General features: G+C 37.3%; 1 protein-coding gene across 5 annotated transcripts in view; it reads right to left on the reverse strand.

Moving 5' to 3' along the window:
• csmd3b (CUB and Sushi multiple domains 3b) overlaps positions 1–20,384 on the reverse strand; it is a 524,461-nt gene that overhangs the window by 233,567 nt on the left and 270,510 nt on the right. For all 5 annotated transcript variants that reach the window (XM_022683312.2, XM_049475470.1, XM_022683311.2 and 2 more), the window contains one exon: positions 2,205–2,292. In XM_022683312.2, the coding sequence (XP_022539033.2) occupies positions 2,205–2,292 (88 nt within the window). The remainder of the gene's footprint in view (positions 1–2,204; positions 2,293–20,384) is intronic.

The following is a 20,384-nucleotide window of genomic DNA, read 5'->3' on the forward strand; positions in this document are numbered from 1 at the left end:
TGTCATACTTATGTTACAAAAAAGCATATGTAAACTAAATTTTCCACCATTTTAGTAAAGAATGCTTTGTATCCCTGAAAGGTTCCTTTAAATTCCATCTATGCTCTCTTTGTGCAGACTGTGGAACTGTTCCAAAGCCAAGCTGTTATGCAAGGATTAGAGCAACTTGTGTATTCAGCAAGCTTCAAGTAACGGTAAATAAAACAACTGGAGGTAGGCTCAGTCAAGCTGTTGAGAGATATTGTGAAAACTGGCACATTTCCTTGCATTAATGCTCCTAGCGCTCTTTCTCCCTTTTCTTTCCTCTCTCTTTTTCGGTGTCTGGTTGTCTGTCTGCCATTCTGTGGCGGCTTTACACAAATACTTCACACCGATTACATCAGTGTCACAGTTGGAATTAGCTGGGCTTAATTGGCTGCAGCACGGAGTTCCATACGCAGGTTGTCAGCCTCCCTGTCGCGGCATTATTAGCATGACATTGGGATGAGTGCTCTTAGCGGAAGGAGGCGGAGGAAAAGGTGATTTATATTCGGCAATGGCGCTGGACGCAGGGCTCTGAGGTAATCAGGTGCCACCAATATTAATGACAGGTGTCAGTCTGAAGGCACGGCATCCATAATGCAGCGCAAAAGTTTCAGCTTCTCCCTGTTCAGGCAGTGCCCTTCAACGCTCAGCACTTCATGCTAGCTTGACATGACTGAGTAGAGGAGGACGGTGGGCTGAAACTGGGTAAACAAACTGAAGCGCTCAGCTGAGCAAACCGCTGCAGAGACAAATAAAGAGCTGTGGGTCTGGGCTCGTCCTTGGAGAGGCAACATTATCAAATTGGTGGCACTTTCTGTCATGGCTTTCAATAAATTATGGTAAAAGAGAACAGTCACGCTTAGCCTGTAGCTGTCTTCTGCACTGTTTTAAACACAGCTTCCACTAAAAAAAAAAAAAAAAAAAAAAAAACACTGCTGTGGGTTTGAGTTTTCTCACCTCATAAATGCAGGCTCTTTAACAATGTTTCTTTAGACAACATGAAAATGCTTTGAGAGCTAAACGATGTTTTCAAAAAATCCCTTCCTACCAACTTAACTGAGCCAAGTAGGCCACAGAGTGCTTTGCCCACAAATGCTTTCTTTCATAACAATTGAAGTTGGACATATGTTCTACAAAGTGCCTTTTTAAACACTCATTCAATGTAATGAGTTAAGGTTGGAGATCTTATTTGCTAGATAATATGGAGTGTTCAGTTTGAATACAGAGCTGCATGATGGCAATGTAGCCCATCAAAAACAAATTGTTAATAAAAGGAGATCATTTACAGTCTTTTGTTTATCTTAGCTAGACATTCAGACACTTTTTACTTTATTTGGAGTATCCAATTTCTTATCTGTAGATATTAACCTAAGAAGTAACTGAACATGTAAGACAGGGTGCTGACAGCACTCTTTAACTTAAAGTAAGGCTGAAGCTAATATCATTAAATAAATGCTTAATGAGGTTTGCCAGTTTTCAATAGATATTACATACTATCATATCGACTCTTTTTTTGGATTTTCTGTTAGGGTCAGTATCAGTTTGTCAATACCATAACTTATGTATTAATGTATATAATATTTGGCTACACTCTATTTAGAGATGTAGATCTAAAAGCACATCTGTTTACTGTTTGTCACTTCAGGTATTTACTCATTTGAATGCATCCAATGCTTCACTATTTCACTGATTGTTTGATATAATACTGTCTGTTAAGGTATAATTAGTCATCTATAAAGAATCTCTCATCATAACTTGTGAACTACAGTTTCTCATTAGTTTGAATGGGAATTGATTTGTCATTGCAAAGCATCGCAAAGATTGTGCAACATGTGAATGATGCTTCTGTGGGCAGAGCTTTAGCAGCTATACATTAGCTATACAAGCAGCTATACATTAGCTACACGAGTAAGAGCGATACATAATAGTTGGACTTTAGCAGTCAAAGGAATGATATGACATTTAATATCAATGCTCCATTTCTGTGGTCAATGACTCTGCTCCATGGCAAACACCCTGCTATTTGTCCATCTATTGCACACCACAGGCTGCGCGTGTGTGTGTGTGTGAGAGAGAGAGACGAGTGCAGAGGTCAGTAGATCAGACTCAGTGAAGGTTGGCTTGTGCCCAGGGCTCCTCAGGGGCTAGTAGAGGGACACACGGTACCCATAGGTGATTACCTAAAGTCGCTGCCGATGAGCTTGCCGTTTTCCGGCACCCCGGGGTCCGGGCAGGAGTTAGAGGCCTGTTTAATTCCGCCCTCATTCACTGCAAAGTCAGAACAAAGCATGGCATTAGATACACAATCACATACACACTCACCCACACACAGACACTCTACATGGCTTCATGCCACCAACCTCGCTGAAGAGCCGACACAGGGTAAAGCAGCAAACATTGCTAAATGCTAAATTGCACTGAGAAGAGCAGAACAGTACACACACACACACACACACGCATGCAAAGGCACAGAAAATGTTGGCTTCATGTTTTGGCTTCATTCCATGCTGATGTTTGCTGATAGAAATGTAATTAGTTGATAAAGAGCGTGGGGTCTCTCCATAGCAAGGCGAAACAGGCACTTCACTACCCTGAGTACCGAGTGCACAATGCCTGTCTCTGACTACATTGTCTGTTACAAAAGTACACCCCATCACAATCTTCATTTTTATTTGAGCAATATAGAGAGATGGAAGTAATCAATCTATAGAAATAAAAACAAAAAAATATCTTTGAAATGAATATAAATACTATTTTTGTTTGGGGAGGTTAGAACATTCTCATATTTATTATCTTTCAATAATTTTTAAATAACCTAACATTAGAATCAAGTGCAAAACATCAGCAGCAGATAATCAGAACATAGTAAGAAGAGGATTTTGGAGGAGCCTGTTTAATTTAAACTTTAAACATTAAAACCATGTTTACACCTGGTCACTCCATCTGTCTTGGGTATCAGGATTATATCTGGAGCCCACTTAAATGTGTAAACACACCAAAAACGCACTTAAACAGATACAGATCTGATGGTTTAAATAACTTCAGGAGGTGGTCTGAGACAAAATTCTTATAAATGTTATAACAACACAATTGTCTCTCCAAGATAAATTTCCACAATCAGCAATGAGATTTCAAACTGTCTTATTAGAGATACATTTGACTACTGAGTGCAAATATACAAGGTCAATATCTGGATTGTATCTCTGTAAGATCTTAGTCACATGTGAAGTGAATACATGTATACTGGATCTTAATTTGGATTGCTCTTGATTGTTGGCACGGGTGAAACACCATGACCGGATCTAAAGGGCTATATGAGTCTTGAGGTTGTAGATGCAGATAAGACCTCTAAAGGGACTTAAAAAAGATTTAAGAACAGAAAGAGAGAAATCAGATGTTCAAAACTTGCAAAATATTTTACACGTAAAGCAACTGCCAACATGGTCATATCAGGCTGTTTTATCCAGAGGACAAGGTGCATAAAGAATTCTACATTTATCCACAAATGTCATCAAGGGAGTCAAAAAAAAGTTTTCATAATAAATAAATTAATAAACATGATGATGTTTAATATTTAAAAAATAATAAAAAAATGTCTGTGTCCTCATTGCAATGAACAAATGTCAAAAGAAGTCCACTAAGCTAGTTCTAATAAGAGTGCAAGAACATACTGTATAAAGTGGGTGTTTGTTTGTTTTTTTTTTACTTGGCCTTGGCGTTAAATTAGACAGCTAGCCTGACTAAGCTGAAAGAAAAAAAAGTGGAGCGTCGCTCTGCACATTATTGTGTGATCTAAACCAAGAAAAGAAGGGATGAGGAAAAAAGAGGGAGTTAAAAGCGTGGTAGGTGCGAGCCATGCAGACAGAATGAGGATGATTCAGTTTGATCACTTTCCATCTGAATTCGAGAGGGGCGTGTCACTTCTTATTTTCTTACTGAGTGAACCACACTCCAAATGCAGCCCATTAGCCTACATACACACACACGCACACACACACGCACACACTAAAGCTGCCCCTGGCTACTGGACATTCTAGACTGGACAAACAGGCTCCCTCGTTCTCTCAGACCTACTTAAGAAATCCCTGACACTTTAAAATAAGCTTCATGATTTATTTATTTTACATTAATATAAAAAATATCATTCGATTTAGATATCATTAGATGTACCATTACTATAACATTAATCTGAACTGTATCTGTTAAATGTATTCACTAACTAAATTGTAAAGTTTAAATATTACCTTTAATCTTAACTACCTTTAAGGAGTAATCAACATTACTCCTCAACAAATAACAGTTTTATCTTATTGCTTCACTGACTGTAATAAGGAGAATGAGGTCTCTTTCTTGCCACTCTGGGCTAAAACATTTCCACTGTACAATGTAACTTTGATGGAGCTGCACAAGATCTCTTGCCAGAAGTGTGTAACATTGTATTACCAGTCTTATTTGGATAAAACCTTTAGTTAACATTTCTTTTACTTAAGCTTAAATCGCAATTTGTATTCATGACAGTGGTCTAATGGTGAATAACTCTCCCGAACTGTAGAGGGAGCTCAAGAGCAAAATAAATGCTGCTGTAATTCATGCTGTAAAACATAATGCTGCTGTAATTCATCATCCACTCTTATAGACACACACGTCCAGGTTTATCTATAGCATAAGCATCAAGCTCTGCACTGCTGCACAGCAATTATAGTAATGCTGTGCACTGAAGCTTAGTTGACTGCTCCAGAGAATTTTAAATAGGGTATATAAAAAAAAGAAAGACAGCACAGTGTGTAGATAAACCATACTATACGGAAATATATTTTTGAATAAAGAAGACCTTATGATCCTATTGTCCATAGAAACCATCATATCTGTACACTGTACACGACTGTCAGGTATAGCTCTCTAATTGTGGATTTGAAACAATAAATAGTGGACTTTCAGGTGGACTGAATGTACACCTGTTTTTGTCTGCAAACCTTTTTACAGACATTCTTTTTGTTGCGTTTGGTGAAAACAAGTAATTTGCCCAACCAATGACAGCATTTTAAATGACCAACAAATTACAGCATTCTGACAACTTTCCAATTTTAACTAAGCAATTTTGAAAATTCAGGTCTACTGTGTCCATAACTCTGGCACTATTAATCATTAAATTATATATATATATTTTTTTTTTCTGATGAATACATACAGGTTGGCAGAAACTATGCGAACACTGGTGCTCCAACTGGTCCTGGGGGGCAACAGACAAAGCCATAAAGCCTCTAGATACGTTTATATCCTGCCTGCACATCATTCTAAAAAAAGTAAAATAGAAATTAGAGTTTTTTTTACTTGCTGAGAGACTTGCCGATAAAAAAAGTAGATATACTTTTTAAAGGTCCATATAATACAATGTATGTTATTTAAAGGCTAAATATAACTGGACAGACAGCCACTCAGATGTTTATCACTGGGACATTTATGCACAGGAGAGATAACCCAAGGCCTTGACTGAACATGTGACTTCTGCATCTGCAGTCTGTTTCTGTTGCCACTCAAATATAAGAGCTCATGACATGCAAGTCACAAATGCCTAAAATTATAGTGTAGGAATAAGGCAAATGCAGTGTGTATAGTACATTAATTTAATGGGCTCACATCCAACCAAATGGCACAAAATTCAGTGTTCACATTGAAACAGGATAATGACAATATGCAGAAATTATTATACTGGAAACTACAGCTCTAGATCTACACATGGTTAATTCCAACCTTCTAGTGTAATTTTACTAACTGAGTACTTTATTATGCACTTCATTCTGTACATTTTCTCATTCAGGTGGTGGTGTAATGCTGTGGGAAATTGTTGGCACATTGTGGACCTGTTAAAACAAATCATCTCTTAAATGTCACATAGCCTAATTGGGTTTTGTTGCTGGTAATGTACACCTCTTTGTAGCCATGGTATAGTTCTATTTTAATGATCATAAAACATCACGTCACAAATCAAAAGGCTCTCTACGTAGCGTTAGTACAGTTTCCTAAAGTAATTGGTGAACATAGGTTACCAGAGACAGGGATAATAAAGTCTCCGCTACCAAGCAGCAGACATTAAAGAGTGAAATTAATTCTGATACAGAGATTAAACAGTGCAAATGCAAGAGCTAAAGCACAGTCATTAACCATTAAACAGTAAAAACAAACATTAAACATTAAAGTGAGATAGACAACATACTGTTTAAATAGGCTATTGATCCAATTTTAAATAACAAGGTTGTTAATTATCACTTCTAAAAGAATAGATTTTGAGAAGCTTGTTGGATTGGAAATAAAAAATATCTAGTAGGCAGAGCTGGTATCACTACTGATGGAAATCTAAAGTAGTCCTGTCTTGGGCATGTTGGGTCCCAGATCATCATACTTTTTGTAATTTTTTTGCAGTGTGTTTTGGAGTGATAATCCAATCATTTCCATTTATCACTAAAATAAAAAAAAATTAAATGAAAATAAATCATTTCAAATAACTGTGATGCTCCCCTGATGTGTAATAAGTAAAATATCATCATTTCTACACTGGGCTTGGTAGGCTGCTAACTCCACTATGTAACTTTTTCTGATGTTAGAGCTTGTCAATAGTTGCTGATGCAGGCATTCGCACATTAGTGGTAGTCCTCAATATTTTTGGAAATTTCTGTGGAAGTTTCTCTAAACACCTTCAATCCAGCATCTCCAAAACGTGTTGGAGCCACTCTAGATCTACAGGCCAGGCTCAGAACAATTCCATTGTGGTGCTGCTTCATTCCTGCTGTGTAAAACTGCTGGCAGTCTCTGCAATTTTTAAATGGCAAACCGGGTCACACAACAGCAAGGGGGGGGTCTATCTAAGACATAACAGTTACGTCCCTTGTTTACTAAAAGGTCAACATTTTAATGTTATGTACCTGATGTCCACTGAACAGTGGGTAGCTATCAGGTCTTAATGTTAGGAATGTTAAGTTTATGCATGTTGGGTCTGGGGTCTATTTTATTATCTAGTGAGCAGATAATCAACAGCCATTGGTCAGTCTAAATAGGGTGGCTTGTTTTGCAGTCTGACCTGCTTGCTATACTTTCACCTGCATTAAGGCCATCACTATACCCTCTTTTGCTCTGGCAATGTCATGGCCAGAAATCCTGACAGCTAAGGTGTTCCCAGCCTGGTGGATTACACACTCATCTAATGCATAATCTTAATAGTAGCCAAATGGTCTTCCACTTCCACTTAACTGATGAATCAATTTTAAGTCTACTTTCTTGGAGTTATCATTCAGAAACTATCTATGACTATGTGTTGACTTTGGTTTTTCTTGTACACTGACCTCTCTCATCCCCCTCCAACAAGCAATCTGTTGCAGGATCTGATGCATATGTCACTGTGGCAAACTGCAACAGATGTATATAAAGTTTTTTCTTGGCCTTTTGAATTCATGGCTGTGATTAGCATCCATGGTCATCTTCTGAAAATAAAGCCCTCCCCTCCCAGTGAATAAAATGTATGAATGATTAAAGTAAGTAGAGTTGAAAGTCTAAAAACTATAGGATGTGTTGAATGTTAATCATTTCAAAATAGAAAGGTGCAAATCATAAAAACAGATGCATCATGACAAGATTAGACTCTCTAGTGGCATACTGGTAAAATTCTGGGTATCAAGTAAAAGTTGCTCAGATTTAAACCCAGCTGTACCAATTGCTGTCCACAGTCTGAAGTCCAGGGGCACTGGCAGCATTCCCAGTTGCGCTTTGTGGTTGGTAGAAGTAGCAGACGACTCTAAATGCCTTGGAGAAACCGTGTTTAGCCCCTGTCTGCCAGATTGCTGGAATTGCTTGTGAAATATGGGAAAGGATTTAATAGGGCTGGGGATTGCAGATGACTTAAGTGGGTTAAAACCAAAATGCATACAAAAGCATAGCACTCTCTATTGAATGCACTGGGTGGTTGCTGGCATCCATCCATCAATACATCAATCCAATCTCATAATATAGGCGCATAACAGCACATGTCCTTGGACCATAGTTTATAGCTATGCATGAATCTATGCAAGAATATGTAGGAGAATTCAATAATTTCACTCCTAGCGTGGGAGTGCTGAAAGGCTTAAAATAGAGGCTTTTACTTGAAGATGCAAGATTACAGTTTTTAGCATGTGTGGGCAGACTGAGTGATAACAGGGCATTTCTGCACTTCGCAAAGTAAACCTAGTGGTATGATACTGGGCTTAGTTGACTGAGGATGGGCAGAAAAAAAACTCATTCTCTCAAAACAGATATTTGTTTAGTTAAGGACAACACGTAGGATATTTTAACATATTCTACAGATTATTTTATGAACAGAGACAGTACGTTAACATTTTTATGTCTTAATTTCACATTGTGTCAGAGATACACACTATGATCATTAAGCAACATGTAGCAAGCTCATAAATTTGAAAACCCAATAAACTCAGTTGCATGAAATAAAAAAATATATATACATAATTGGATTGTTATTGTTAGAAATGTTGTCGGTTAACCATTAACTACCACTATTAAGTCAAAACTTTAATTATTGAGAAGCTACATTTAATTTAATTTAATTTATTTACATAGGTGTACACCAGTAAGGAATTAAACATTTTTTTATGAATTTCTACATTCAGGAATTGACAAGGGTAAGTAGCTAAATTAGGGTGTACTCAAACTAGGCACGGTTCGGTTCAATCGGTTTGGGACGCCTGCTCATTCTTTGGGTACTAAAAATAGCTTATCCTCCTTTTGTTAGTTTGTTAAAGTCTCTATTGTCCAGGGAAGGCTTTTTATTAGAATGTGGCTTCCTGTAAGCATTGGATAGAGTACCAGAATTCCAGAGAATACAATGCTCCACATCTCAACGCTGGGGAATTTATACTCATCCAGTTCATGCCTGATATTAGGTATTGTGCCAATAAGATCATGTTTGTTGTGTCTGCTCTATAGTCTTATTCTATTGGATAAAACAACCTAGACACACTGTACATGGTGATTTGCATGTGTGTTAGCAATGGGTGCAACTTAAAGAAACTAAATGCATTGACTAGAAGGAGTATACAAAAATATTCTGACATTTAGGTTATTTGTCATCTAGTGCATCTCATGCTCACACACACAGGCTTCTATAAAGCAGTAAGAAGCAGAAGTGTATATGCCAGCTTTTATTAACATAGCTAAACAGGCCCCCAGTGGCCGATACAGACACACAAAGATGACGCTTATGTTCCTTTCTAGTGTTGAGGAAATGTCCCGTAGCTGACAAGTGCTCATAACTGAATCAGTGTTCCTGCTGGGCAGTGGGTGAGAGAGAGGATAAACAAACCCATGAATCACTGGGTAAGAACATCAGTGTTTACGCTAGCAGACAGAACGACTGCTCCATGTCTGAAATTCTACCCAAGCACCTGAATACAGTATAATAAATGAGTAAAGTCAATCTGATTGGTGTCACTTGCACTCTGCCATCATCATACCCTCAAACAATATGTCATGCCACCCTTCTGAAGGTGTGCATCAAAGTATAGATGACAGTTAAAAGGATTTGCTTAGTCTGCTTTTGAGCAGTCTGAGCTACTACACACACACACACACACCCGCACACTCCAAAAATAATCATAGCACAGCCTAGCCAGCCTCAGCGTTTCCATCACCTATCTAATGAAGCGTGCAATGATACAGCACAGTCTATAAATAGCTTTTATATACATGTAAATACCCTTGAATTAAAGCTGACAATCTGCATTTTCGACAATCTGCACTTACATAGAAAGTTCAAACAGTGAAAGCAAGGTCACTATACTATGAGATTTTAATCTTCATGAGGTTTTACTGACTCATATCTATCAGTCTATATTAAAACATTAACATGATTGTGATTGTAATTGCTGACAAACATGTAACTGTTGACACAGATGTGTAAATAAATGCATACAAACAGTTAAGTGTAGTTAAGGGTGTGGTGGTGATCAACCAACATCCTGACCTCACACACCTTTAATTTTACCCTTAAGTTATTGAGAAGAAACCATGAAAGAGTAGGTTTTCCAATACTACACTCATATAGTGTAACATGCCTATGCTGATAAGTCTGCTAGGTTCTAAATATGATGACATCTAACAGAACATAGTTAGTTGTGTTATAAATCAGCTTAAAACTTCGCTTAAAGCAACATTGTGAGGAAATAGGCATTTTCCTGTTCCAAAGCTACGCTTAGAGTTTGGGAGTGTACAACACTGCAGTAAACACAAGTTGTGTTACTAGCCCTTCCTTAAAAACAGCTGTACACATGTAGATAGCAATTATCTGAACCAAAAGAAGCATGTGCACTAGAACAATATTACAGGATTTAACACAAATATGGCTCAGGTTACACAGCGTTATATAGTTCTGACGTGAGATCTCAGGCTGTTCCATCAATGTTACACTGAGTTGGCAGCATTCCAGCCCAGAGTGGTACTGTCAATGATGGCTTTCTTGCTAGTATTAGTAATGGTACTTTTGAAAAGCTAAAGCTGATATTTTCAGGTGATTTGCTACATATTGTCACTTTAAGTCATAAAATATTATAAAACCTTTATTAGACAAAAATATTGTGTACATTTAATGTTGAATTAATTTCAGTCTTGTCACATGGCTTAAAAAAAAATATGAGATATTGATGGGCCGAGCCAAATGACATCAATTTAATGTGTAAATCAGATGCATTCTACCAATGTATTGTATACATAAAACATGCACAGTTTATGGCTAGATGCTTCTCTATTTTCCTCATGGGAAGGTTGCAAAATGTAAGAAAATCCAATATACAAACAGGAGATACTGGACGCATACTTGATGCATATTTTTGACTGAATTATGCTTTAGCAACAGTCAACTGCTGTTTTTGTATTGTTTGTTTTCTGCCTTTTAAAGTCTAATATATGTCTGAGACATGGGTGCTTTGTATACGTCTTTTGTATACTAAGACTGGTAAGGGCCGCAGGCAGTCAGTAGGAGGTCCTCTAGTCTTAGTTCAAATGGAAATTTAAAATGCAGTGGGAGTGTACATTATGGCCTCAACAATATACATTTTGCTTATATGCAAAAAGAAAGAAAAGTACCCCTGCCATTCTGCAGCTGTACAATGATACTTAATATTTTTATGATATAATGTTATTTTTGAACAGTCCAGAGAAGGTAGCTGTAGTATTTGTAGTTCTTTAGGCTTTGTTCTTTGGAAGTCTCTTTAGAGGATTTAATGGTGGTAAAGTCCAGAAGTACTGACTTCTCATAATAATTTGATGTTTTAATGGGAAATTCAGATCATTGGCAGTGGACCATTAATGGCTGATGTCCCAAGTTCCACTTAAACATATGTCAATCTTCCAGCCGAGGGTGGTGGTGGGTCTGGATTCTACAAGAAACCACTGAGTGAATGCAGGAATACTCTTTGGACAGAGTGTCAGTCCACCGCAAGGTTCCAGGCACATCCTTTAACTCACACAAGGCATGTATGTGCTTCTGGAGGGAATGAAGAATCTGGAGAACCCACCGAAACTACTCAGAGAGAGTGAAAAGTGATTTCTGGCAAGTGAGATCTTCAAACCCACAACCCCAAACCTCTGGACCAACCTGAACAGGTTTGTGTTTGGTTGATAACAGTTCTTTTAGTGAAAATATGTACAGTGAGCGACTGTATCACACTCCATTATCAGTATCAACAGTGAATTCAGACGTTATACTGTACCTTGTTTTTCTCCTTGCTGCTCCCATTCCCTCAGCACACACACAGCCTTTAAATGTTTAGATAACTCGATTTCAAACCTCAACTGCCAATATGATGTGAATTGTTTTTTATTGGTTTTAAACCCAATGGTCACAGTGGGCATTCACCAGCATCACAAATGATATTTGTCAATCCTTAGACTGGTATTGTTTTTGTTTTTTTGTTTTTGGGACTTGGTCACTACCCACTCAAGCTGTTTGTTTACTGAAGCTTGTTCATGTGTACTATATATGCTGGTGAAGTTAATGCAAAAGAAGAATGCAGAGTAATACAATTAAATTTGATTCATTGCATCCACAGTCTCAGAAATTATGCATCCTATTTTTAGCTTAGATATTCTGTAGCCTAAAGGGCCTACTGGGAAATTGGATGTCAGACTAGTTTACAAGACTACAACACTACCCACAAAACACTCTTTCTTGAAAATATGTTTTGTAAGTAGGAAAACCCCCCAAAAATCTCTTTTTTTAAACTTTTACTATCAGTTAGTGGAATTTAAAAGACAATCTTATAATCTTATATGCATGACCAGAGGCTAAAACAGGAAAAAAATGTTTCACTACTTTATATGCATATTTTAATAACATATAAATGCTGGTGCATTGCCCAGAAATATTATCTGTAACAAACAATTCAACATGAATGGCAACTGGCAACCACTGCTTAATAAAACTGTGTATTAGCATATTATACACAATATGTCCACTATGCATTTGTGGATATCTCTTCAAATGAATAAATTTAGCTCCTTTAAGTTACCCTGATTGTTGACCCAGATGTGCAAACACACACACACAACTTATCTAGTTCCTGAAGAGGAGCACTGCCAATAGGAACAGTGTTTAGAGCTCAGTATTTTTCCGATATTGTTGTAATATTCTAAGGAGTCAAGAATAAGGTGGGGCTGGTCATCTTCCATCATCCTGACCCCACTAGCCCTCTTGTTGGTGAATGCAAATAAGGGTGCCGCAATATTTTTGTCTGTACAATGAATACAGTTAACAAAGTACAAATGATGTCCAGTTTATTGCAGCATGCATCAATATAGTATGGACTGATTATTTTGTTTTTAATTATTAGTTATTATTAATATTTGTTTTGGAATTATGTGACCATGTTAACACTAAAGTCACACTTATCTGCCTGGATTGATTCCGCATATGTCTGTACGTGACTTCCTGAGCCAGATTCAGTTTCATGCAATTGATTAATTGAACACACTGACAAGATCACCATCTGTTATAATAAAAACACTTTAACTATTTAAAAAACAAATATGATATACATTCCTAGCTTTGCTCATGATAACATTATTACAGTTCCACTGTACCTTAAAGGAAGCAAGCAACTGTCTTATCTGACCAGGTATCAACCGCCAAGCAGTATAAAATTTCTGTGATAAATTGTGGTCACTGACATAATGGCAGTTCTGGACCAAAACGGCCTTTTATGAAACTGGTCTGTATACATCAAAATGCTGAACGAGTACCTCATCCCTACCACAGACTTTTATATCTGACTCCAGTTTCCAGTTTTTAGTTAGTATTCTAACAACGTCTACTGTGCACTGAGATTAATGGGCAAAGGTCAAACTTGATAGAGAGCTACTTGATATAACGTTTAAGTTATTTATTCTCACTGAGCTATTCATTAGGAATACTATATTAATGATTAGAGGCTCAATTTGCTCTCAAAACAGCCTCAGTTCTTCATGGCAAGGATTCCACAAGCTTTTGAAAAAAAAATCCATTGACATTTTGGTCCTTGTTGACATGACTGCGTCACACAGTTCCTGAAGATTTTTCTGCAGCATTTCATGATGCAAATATTCCACACAACCATATCCCTAACACCGAACTCATTGTCTAGCTCATGAAGCAAGTTTCAGCTGAATTTTGCTTTGTGCATTTTTGTGCTCTAACTGTTATTAGAAGAGGAGTAAACTGTGACCAAGAAGAGATGCATGTAGTCAGCAGCAATATTTAAATTGGCTGTGAATTTTAAACCATCATTGCTTGCATTACATCACCTTCACCAGGCTGGCTGTTATTCCCAAAAATGTTGGGTCCATAGATTTATGCAGTTGGCATGCAATTTTGAACATACCGTATGATTTTCAGTCTTCAACTGCCCACATTTGGTGAGACTAAAAATGCTCAAACCGGCCTGCATCAACAGGATTTCATATCTTGCACTGTTGTCATATGAATGGCTGATTAGATAAGTGCATAAACTAGCAGGTATACAGATCTTCCTAATAAGTTGATTGGTAAATATTATTTTTGATATATATTTTTTTCCATTATTTTAAATTAAATTAAGCACATACTTTCCTGTCTGTCCTAGCTATTAAACAATTTCTGCTTAACCGGACACTTTCTTAATTAGCTTCAGAGAGATATAAGGAGAGAGAAAAATAGAGAGAGACCATTAAAAGGTCCATATTGGTAATTAAATATAGCAACATGCATGTTTATTTCAGGAGATGAGAGAGTGTAGCATTTCGCCTTAAAAAATCAGCTTCAGAATAGTTTTATAGCTACACTGACTTTTAATAAGGAGAACAGCATCTGTGACCCTCTTTTACAATGCAACCCTGGTGAAACGGGTAGAACACTGCTCACAAGAACTGTGTATTTTTTGTAATTTATGCATAAAATATGATAATGCTGCTCCACTACATCAGTCTACATGCTTTTTGCACTTTCATGTATGGTTCTATATCTCTCACAATGAAGCAAACAGAGGGTACTCAGCACCAAAACATGTCTTGGGGGTCAAGGAGCTAGGATGTGAGGTAAATGCTAATAGCACTCACACACAGCACCAACATTTAACCAAAAACTGCTCATATAGGATTAGTCTCTAGCTGCTGAAGTATTCTATTTAAGCCAGTGAAGTCCCCTTTGGCACCATTTAGAGCCTATGTATAATCATGAATTAAGCCTCTGGAAGAAAAATGTCCCAAGGCCCAAGATGGAGCAGCAGTAAGTGATTTTACTTTATGTCCCACGCCACATTAACAGCAGGCTTATCAGCTGTCCATGCCAAAAATACGGCCAGAAATCCAATCAGAGGGAGTCCACTTCTACAGCCATAGGAAATCTACAGGGACAATCTTAGAAAAACTGATTTAGAAATAAAAGTACCGGAAGTAGAGGAGAATATTTTCATGCATCCCTCTCCAGAGAAGCTTTCCAGATTCAGAAGTGCTCTTAAGCCTGCAGCAGAGCAGGACTATGCCATATGGAACGTAATGGAGTGCCAGGTAAAGAACATTTAAAGAGGTGAACAGCATACTCTACATCTCATGAGAATTTTCGTGTTGTGTTTTGCTTTCTTTGGCTTTTCACACTTCTCAGTTCTTTCCACTGCTTTTCTTATCTTCCTAAACAGAACACTGCAGTCAAGACAACTTCGCTCCTTACCGCAGAAATAAAATGTTAAAATGAAAATAGCTGTGATCTTGGGGTGAAGAAACTCTAAATTGGTTAGACAGACAGGAACTGACTTTACTGTAGAAAAGAAAACACTACTGTTATCTCCAGGCTACATCCGATCACACTGAACTGGTCTTTTGGACTGCAGCTAAAAAAAGAAAAGGCATTTCTTCATTTTCTCTCTCCACCTGTGTAGAGAAGTCTGTTTTTGGTGTTTATTTCACTTTTGTCTTGTAATGGCTCCAAGATGAAACGTTGTGTTCCGCTTTCCACTATCCTTCAGACTGAGAATGACTAGATGTCTCTGTGTGAATGTTTGGGTCGTTTTGGTACACTTCATTAGCTCTTCCTCTCCTCCTGCAGACCTATTATGTTTAAAAAAGTTGCCTTATATTTCCACACAGCCAAGGCCAGCAGAGTATGAAACCCAAGAGGATTACAGAGCCCTGCAAACAGCTAGTCACAGCACTCTGTCTGCTAGTGTCTCACAGCCAGTGCCAGCTCTAGCACACTAACACACACTCGCACACTGTAAATATACCTCAATTGACTTTGTTGTTTTAGCAAATTCTCAAATTCTCAACTGGCACGGACACAAACACACATACACTGATAATTATTTTTAAAGCCAAGTTAATAGGTAGATAAGTAACAAAAATGTGTGTAATGATTCAAATATGTATAATTTATCTATATACATTTTTCATGCTTGGGCACCACTAGTCAGTAGGTTTAGGTAGAAACTAAATTAAACCTAGTTCAAAACAGAAACTAAAGTTAAAAGCTTAAAAGTCTACTATATCAAATAGCCTGAAAGCAAAGTCCTCTGCAAAAGCTGCCACTAACATTAGCAGCATAACTGCAGCCACTGCTGAAGAAGTTGGAATGTCCATGGATGGCAAAACTGATCAACCAAATACTCATATTAAAACCTCATTATGCATCACGTGGCCTGCTCTTTTATAACCATCCTTTATGAAGGCCTCAGGGAGCTCTTGGGATTCCTCACTTTAATAATCAGAAACAAACCAAACTTAATGTCTGAACGTTACATAAGACAGGCTCCTCCAAAATGTTCTCTAGCCAGGTGGGGAAAAGAAAGAAATATTTGGCCCTCAAACAGATAAACACATTACAGTTAAAACTACAGTGTTAATCCTTATATGTAAGGTTAGACCTAGTTGCTACAGGTTTTCTCTAAAAAGCCAGGGCATTTTTGAAAAGACAAAGACATGTACACTCACACACAAACACACTTAAAACACTGCATAGCAATTCTTCTCTTTTTCTTTTAAAGACAGCCATATTGATGCAGTTCACTTTCAGCTTTAATAACACATTTTATAATTAGCAATTAACACAACCCTTCCCACCACTGTGCTTATATTCTTAAACTCGCACAGTCTGCTAATACATGGTCAATAAACATGTACTGTACATCACAAGAATTACTTCTGAAGAGCGTTATGGCCCATTCTCCATTAGTGCACCATGCTCTCTCTCATAACCTGGCCAACTCAGCATCCCATCATGCAGAGAGCTACGCAAACACGGGGCAGTTGTGAATCCATACAAACAGTGCTCAAGCAAGCAAGCAAACAAAGATACAAACACATGGTTGCATGCAGCTATCCCCAGAGTGAACAGAGTGGACTGTGCAAATACCTGCTTAAACCATGCTCAATTTATACAGGGTCAAAGACATTTCACTTTACAGTCCTAACAGTAGTGACATACAGTATGTGTGGTTTTCTAAAACACATTTTGCATTTTTACATTGACACTGAGGACAGCTACCTGCCCAAGCAATTTCTGAAGTAAACACAAACAGTGCACTACAGCTGTTTATGCAATTAGGATGCATAAGTGAAGTTTCAACTAAGTAAAATATTATACTAAAACAAGTCTGAACAAGGTTTTGCAAGGTGCTGATATTTATTTTTAGTACCAATAATTATAAAAAGTACCACAAGATGAACAAAGTCATTTACAAAGTTCTTTCCCCCAGTTTTGGAACAGTTTTTTTTAGTCATTGTTTAGAACTTTTAGTCTGTCTTCATTTTTATGTTTAGCTTGAAAATCTACTTATTTAGTCAAGCTTTAGGTAATTAACTGTTACATAAATGTGCATACATTGGTGCTGTCCTTCACTCAGGTTTATTAATGTTGGGCTGGAGGGGCACTGATTATTCAGAAAACCCTCATATATGTGCTACTATATGACCTCTCTTTAGGTAGCCTAAAATGGACTGCTGTCAAAATATGAGATAAAATAAAACATAAATATCTTGCATATAAGGTGAGACCAGTCACCTCAAACTCAATACGTATATATATATATTTCTGTTTCTGCTGAGCTTAACTGCCTGGTGTGGTGTTGATTTAAGATTAGCATTGACTGGTTGTGTCCCTGCTGCTGCCTGCCCTTCAGACTGACCCTCACACTATGGAGTCGCCTGCAAAGTGCTATTCACCCTACAGCTGAGCCCCAAACTCATCTCACTGATATGACTGATCTCTGCATAGACTCTTACTAAAGCAATTTAAACTACATTGCACATCACTACTAGTTAGGTTAGATTCCAATGAAATTAACATTGAAAATCTCTGTTTTTTAGTGGTTAGATTATATTACTATAGTATTATCCTTACTTATGTTACTTTCTTTGTTTTTTAGCGTATGTTTTATGTTTTATTAGTCACCTATCACATCATGGTTTTAATGCTATTTATTTAGGTATTTGATCTCAATCAGAGAAGGATGGCTTTCTCGCTTGACTGTTGGTTCATCTCAAGGTTTCATCCTCTCACTCTAAGGTCTTTTATGGGTTGATCACCCCAGGCCCAGACCTGGATTAGTAACAACATTCGCTGTTAAAAAGTGCTTAATAAATAAGGCTGGAGTTGAACCTGTAATTAACTGTGTCGATTGTCCAGGGAAGTTAAGGACTTTTTTTAATGGGACGACATAAAACACTGCTGTCACAGATAACAAAGAACATTTACAGAAAACAAGCACAGCAGACAACAAATCACACAGAGTCTTCCCATTTTCATTGACGGCTACGAGATGGTGGATATAAAACATTTTTAAATAGCCATTATGTATTTATACAGGAGTCAATTATTATGTATGATATAAAATGTTATCAGGTAATATATTTATTTGACAGACACTTTTCCTCCCTATTTATAAAAAGAAACAGGAAATTTAACACTTATACATTCCTCTGAAATTCCATGCAGTTAAATGAGATAGCGGCTTCGAATGCCAAATTTAGTAAAGCCCAAATGCATTTGGGGCCATAAAGAGCTCCTGTTGGATAACTAGGAAATATAAATACATAAATACATTTTTAAAACGTTCCCTGCTAACTTTTGCTCCTTGCATAATTTTACATTAATCAAGCACAATAAGGCATCTCTTCATCCATGACTAAAGACAGTGTGCCTTTGAGGCTCTCGGATGGTTTGAAGTTTCAGAAAAGTAAGTGGATCTGGAGTGCAGTGATGCATCAGCCATACAATAAAATAACATAAATGCTTCTGCGAGAGCAAATGCATCATTGATACTCATTCATTATGGACAAAATAGAGGAGGATATGATGCCAGCCCTTGCTATCTCCACTTGACACAGCTAAAGCAGGGTTCACTGTAAGGTCATTCTAATACAGAACAATTTTAAAAAAGTTCCTGTGACTGTTCACACCTACTGCTATTAAAAGTCTAGCGACCTACTCTGTCCCTACAGGTGCTGCTAACCTGTACACTAGCTATTTTATTATTAACAGGGCAAAGAAAATAAAAGTATAGAGGATGGAATGCATTTCACTATATGATCCTCTCTCTTAAAATTAAGGTGATACAACAGGTTTTATTAATAAAACTGTAGAAGAACAGATATTTTTGTAAGAAATATAAATTATGGGGCAGTTATATAGACTACGACAAGGCTTAATTCCTGTGGGCAATAGACTCTATGGGCCCAATCTTACAGCTCGTGCAAGGCTCGTCAAGATGCTCATTGCTAGCTTACACCCTGCCAACAGTCTGTCTGCTGTGTTCAAATCGCAACTGTGTTTATATAAGCCGATGGGTGTGGTATTCTTAAAAAGAGGTGTGTTCAGGTTCATTTCTGGTTGAGCTGGGAATATTATCATCACCATCATCAAAATCTTATAGAAAGCCTTTCCTGTAAAGCAAAAATAGTTACTCAAACAACAGAACTTGTTTTATTTTGGAAGAAACATAAAATTAGCAGGTGTCCCAATGACTTTGTGCACAAGATGTTCTATACATTTTGAAAAGTAAATACATTTTAGAAGTCAATGTAAATGTTAATTTGCTCCTTTACAAAAACATTTTTTCTTATTGCACTGCTCAAACAAAGATTTGTAGCCCCTTTATTTTTAACACAACTGTGTCTGTAGAGATTTTTGTAGAACCTATATGCTGATCAACTGATCAAGCTGTGAATATCTAGAGAACCTAATTTACTGCTAAATATTAGCATAAGTTGGGTTAAAAAGCTGGTGCTGTTTTTTTTTTCTTTCAAAATACTTTTATTGAGCACCCAATTCTTAAAACATTTACAAAATATTTCCAGGTTTGATATTATTCAGGTTCAGTGCAACTGTTGCACCGTTGTAATGCTGAAAATTAATTATATAAAATATCTTAAAATATCTTATACATGTTATTAGTTTTATGAACTAACAATACAGACAATACAAAACCAGCTAGGACATACCCAAATGTGCAGTTAAAGTAATTGCCAGTGATTTTCACAAAAGGACACTGTACAGACAGAACATGGCTTACAAAGTATTTACCTATTATAGAGGTCTTACACTAGTGATATACTTGCTGTTTGGCCCTGTATTCCCACTGCATTGTGAACATAATTGTTTACATATCTGTATATGTGCTACACGTTAGGGTACTGGATGGTTCCACCAGAGACTTACACTTTCCACAGGAGCAAAGGCAAATCATACAGATGTGTGGAAGTGCAGACTTGTTCGCACAGGCTTCTTTAAACTTTCTGCCATTTTTGATGCTGCTGAGCACCTGCACTGAGGACATGCACAACCGATGCACCAAACAGATGCAGGATATGTGAGGCAGCCA

This window comes from Astyanax mexicanus, chromosome 3 (genome assembly GCF_023375975.1).
Source record: "Astyanax mexicanus isolate ESR-SI-001 chromosome 3, AstMex3_surface, whole genome shotgun sequence".
Lineage (NCBI taxonomy): Eukaryota > Metazoa > Chordata > Actinopteri > Characiformes > Acestrorhamphidae > Astyanax > Astyanax mexicanus.